General features: G+C 55.9%; 1 protein-coding gene across 1 annotated transcript; it reads right to left on the bottom strand.

Moving 5' to 3' along the window:
- Window positions 1-527: 527 nt before the first annotated feature.
- Window positions 528-3541, bottom strand: HDHD3 (haloacid dehalogenase like hydrolase domain containing 3). Its single transcript, XM_007449748.1, has 2 exons — window positions 3399-3541; window positions 528-1908 (listed from the first exon to the last, which is right to left on the bottom strand). Exon 2 carries the CDS (start codon window positions 1731-1733, stop codon window positions 984-986), a length of 750 nt encoding a protein of 249 aa, XP_007449810.1. The 5' UTR covers window positions 1734-1908; window positions 3399-3541; the 3' UTR covers window positions 528-983.
- Between the last annotated feature and the right edge of the window lie 405 nt (window positions 3542-3946).

Here is a 3946-nt window from a genome sequence, read left to right as displayed (position 1 = left end):
GGCCTACGCCCAGGAATGCCCCTCTTATCCCTCTGCCCATCTACGGGCCACTCCCAGCTCAGGGGCCACTCCAGAGCCCTCCCTGCCTGTTGGCACCAGAACATACACTGTGTATGCCTGTTTGTGTGCTTTTTACCTGTGATACCCCCTGTGCCTGGCACTGGGCAAGGCACAGGTGTCCAGTAAATATGACGTAGAGAGGTGTGTGAAGGGGGAAAGGCAGGAAGAGACATGGAATTTTAAAAGCCCAACCTACTTCAATCTCCAGTGATTCCCCCCATATTCCCTGCACTCCTGCCACCTCGTGTTCCAGTCCCTGTTCCCTGTGCTTTCCCACCCCCAAGCTATTCCTATGACTGGGGTGCCCTTCAAGACCACCATCCTTAGGACACCTTCTCTATTCTCCCTGGATCCCCACTGCATTATGCCTTGTGTGACATGGATCCCATTCTACTTGTAACCTCGCAGTCAAGCCAATGGGCTTCGGAGTCAGACACGCCTAAATGAGAACTCCAGTACCCGCAGGTACTAAGCTCTGATCTCAGGCTTCTCAGGGGAGAGTCGCAGAGGCTTCAGGGCCTGAATGAAGGGCCCCAGGGCCTCTGCTTCAACCCTAGCAGTTTTTCATTTTTCCTGATTTGCATGTTGGGGTTCCACATAAGCTCTCCCATGACGAAAGGCCCTGCTGCTAAAAAGAAAGTTTGAAAGTGTTGGTTTTGAAGCTAGTTGGGCCCTCATGAATCTTGTTGGAGGTGAGGGGGTACTCATGGTAGAAAATGGACACAGGTGTGAGGAATGAAGCATCTGAGACCAGGAGCTGATTAGTGGCGCAGGGCTGAATGCCCCGCATTCACTGCTTTATAGTCGGAATGCATTATGGAGGCTGCAGGGGTCGGGGGGGGGGGGTGAAGGCCAGATCTCAGGGAAGGAAGGAGCTCCCTGTCTCCAGTGTCTGTTGGGGCCGACTGCTTCCCTCGCCAGACTCAAAGCCCTGGGGGTGAGCCCTCCAGGCAGTCAAGGGCAGGCAGGAGATGGGACAGTGAGGGGAGGATGTGTTCTTGGGGTACAGAATCCTTGACCGCAGGGTCCAAAGGCTCAGGGCCAGCCACCAGGAAGCTGTGCATACCCACGGCCCGTGCTCCCTTGTAATCACATTGGTAACTGTCCCCAATGTGGGCTGCCACTGCCGGTTCCACCTGAGCAAGGCGCAAGGCCTCATGGAAAATGCGGGGATCGGGCTTGGGCCAGCCGGCAGCCTCGGAGGTCAGCACAAACTCGAAGTGTTCCTGCAGACCAAGACCCGCCAGGATGTCCTCCAGTCGTCGGTCAAAGTTGGAGACCACTGCCAGCCTCAGACCTCGTTTTCGGCACCCCCTCAGGGTGGCCTCAGCCCCCTCCAACACCTGCCAGGTGCGGGAACTGCTGAAGTCCTCGTACAACTGGTCAGCGATGGGGGCCACAGCCTGGGCATCCCGAATGCCTGCCTGGTGGAAGGTCTGCAGGACCACATCCAGCCACCACTGGCGGGAGGTGAGGCCACGGCTCAGGCCATAGCTGGGGAAGCTGTGGCTCTGAGCCCTATACGCCCGCCCGAAGGCCTGTCCCAGGGCCGCGGCCTCCACCTCCAGCCCATGGGCCCGGGCCTTGGCGGCATATTCCTCCCCCACGGGGTGGCGGAGCCTGAGCAGCGTGTCCTTCACGTCCCATGTCAGTAACTGGAGCCGACGCGCCATGGGTCTGCAGGAGCGGGGCCAGGCCACCCCACTTCCACCTCTGCCTCAGGTCCGGGGGCCTCTAGGGGAGGTGGAGCTGGACGGCACCACGCCCAACAACCTGATGGTCTTCTCTTTCCAGGCTTCGTGGGTCAGATCTGCTGGCACTTAGGTAACATCTTCACAGCAGAAGATTCTGGAGTGTGAGGGCAAGTGAAGTGGAAGTTCAGGCCTCGGAGTCTGAGACAGACTGGGTTCAAATTCTGACACTGCCAACTCACTGTGTGACCCTAAGAGTGTCACTCTCTGAAGCCCAGTCTCTTCATGTGTAAGAAGAGCACAGTGACTCAACCTCATAAGACTGTTGAACTAAATGAGATTGTCTGTTCACTCCCCCTATTATGTGCTAGATGTTGGGAAAGGGACAGTTTTCTAGGCCTCATGGCATGCACAGGCATTAAAGAACAGGGGATACAGCTATCAGACAAAGAACTACATGAATACTTAAGCATAATGAAGACAGCATGTACCATGAGGAAGGATATCAATCCAGAAACCCGATTTAGTCTTTGTTGTCGGGGAACTTCCTAAGCAAGTGACGTGTCAGTGGAGATCTGAGAAAGCCTATTCAGGAAATGGAGATGATTAAATATTCCTGGCACTGGAAACAGCAAGTGCAAAGGCCCTGAGGCAGGGCAAGGAGTCTGGTGCTTTGGGTAGATAGGGGCCAGCTAAGGCAGGGCCTCGTAGGTCAGCTAAGGAAACCATTATTATGACTGCTATTACTATTGTTCGGAATGTGAAAGACAGCAGAGTCCTTGCAGACCATCTGACCCACCCCTTGACTGTTCAGCTGGGAAAGACTGAGCCAGAGAGGGGCAGATATTTGCCTAAGGTCACAGCCAGCCAGCGGCACAGCCAGGACTAGAACCCAAACCTCCACATTCTCTGGCCAGTACTCCCTTCCACTGCTTAGACATACTTGGATTAAAAAAAAAAAAAAAAAATCTGATTTTAGTGAACCTGTACAGCCCAGGACAAAAGGCAGGACAGAGCAGCCTCTTCCTATCTGTCTTAAAGCCTCTCTCAGCCCCAGATGATGACGCCTGCCTGGGTGGAGAGCCAGTGAAGGATTACTGACCCAGTGCACAGAAAACAAATTCCTCAGCCTAAAGTCTAGAGGCTGGACGCAGCTTCTTGCCCCAGACGGAACTGATTCCAGACACGCAACCTGTTCAGCTAAAACCTGAGGGGCCAGAGTTCAGAGTGCTGCCAAGTTGTTGCTGAGGGACGGACGGACCTGGCTGGTGAATCTGGGGACAAGCCCTAGAGGAAGTTTGTCAAGGAAATGAATTTAAGTCAGTCTGGAACTTAGGGAGACCCGTCCAAAGACCCTCACACTTTGCAGATAGGTAGACGGAGGCCCAAAGAGGGGCGGGAACTCGTCCAGCTTCACGCAGGGAGCCACTGGCATAGCTAAGACTAGAACAAAGGGCCCACTGCGTTCTCCATTTCTGGAAGCCGAAGTTGGGACCTCTGGCTGCAGGCCTGAATTGCTCACTCTCCCTCCCCGCCTCCAGGGTTCGGTGACGCCAAAGTCCAGGTAGCCTTCTGCTAGAGCGACATCTCTACCCCTGCGGTATGCAGCGGAACCTCCCGCGCCAGTCCCCGGGGCACACGACCCACCTGCCTCGCGGGGAAGCCGGTCAAGAAGGAAGCCGCAGCCGCACGCCCGCTCGGGAAAGGGCGCAGAAGCTCAGCGGCGACCCTCTTCTCCCGTGACCCAGCAATCCACCTGCTTCCTCCACCTCGCCTCGCCCCGCCCCCTCCACTTCTCCTTTCTGTCCTCTCCGCTCGCTCCCGCTGCAGCTTCACCTTCCTCAACCCGGAACTCTAGTTCCCCCTCACCGTGCTCCTTTGCCCTCCCCGTCCCTTCCGTGACCCTCTCTGCCTCTTCTGAAGACCCACTCCTCCTCCCAAGGATCCAGACACCGCTCCCCACTCCCCGGAGGTAACCAGCCTGATTTGGGAGGGGGGAATTTGGGTCCCGGTCTGGCTTGCTGAGTGCTGGGTAAACTTGGGCAAGGCGCTGCCCCTCTCTGGTCTGAGTACCCCGTCGGTACTAGGAGGGAATTGCTTTCAGGTGGAAACCTGTCTTAACCCAAGACAATTTGCTGAGGGTAGAATCCTCTGCAGTAACCTGCTGATTTTTTTTTTCTTTTGATGAAAAAAAA

The sequence above is a fragment of the Lipotes vexillifer genome, unplaced genomic scaffold, assembly GCF_000442215.2.
Source record: "Lipotes vexillifer unplaced genomic scaffold, Lipotes_vexillifer_v1.1 scaffold230, whole genome shotgun sequence".
Lineage (NCBI taxonomy): Eukaryota > Metazoa > Chordata > Mammalia > Artiodactyla > Lipotidae > Lipotes > Lipotes vexillifer.
The sequence above is the reverse complement of the archived record's forward strand: the minus strand, read 5'-3'. Positions and strand labels throughout refer to the sequence as shown.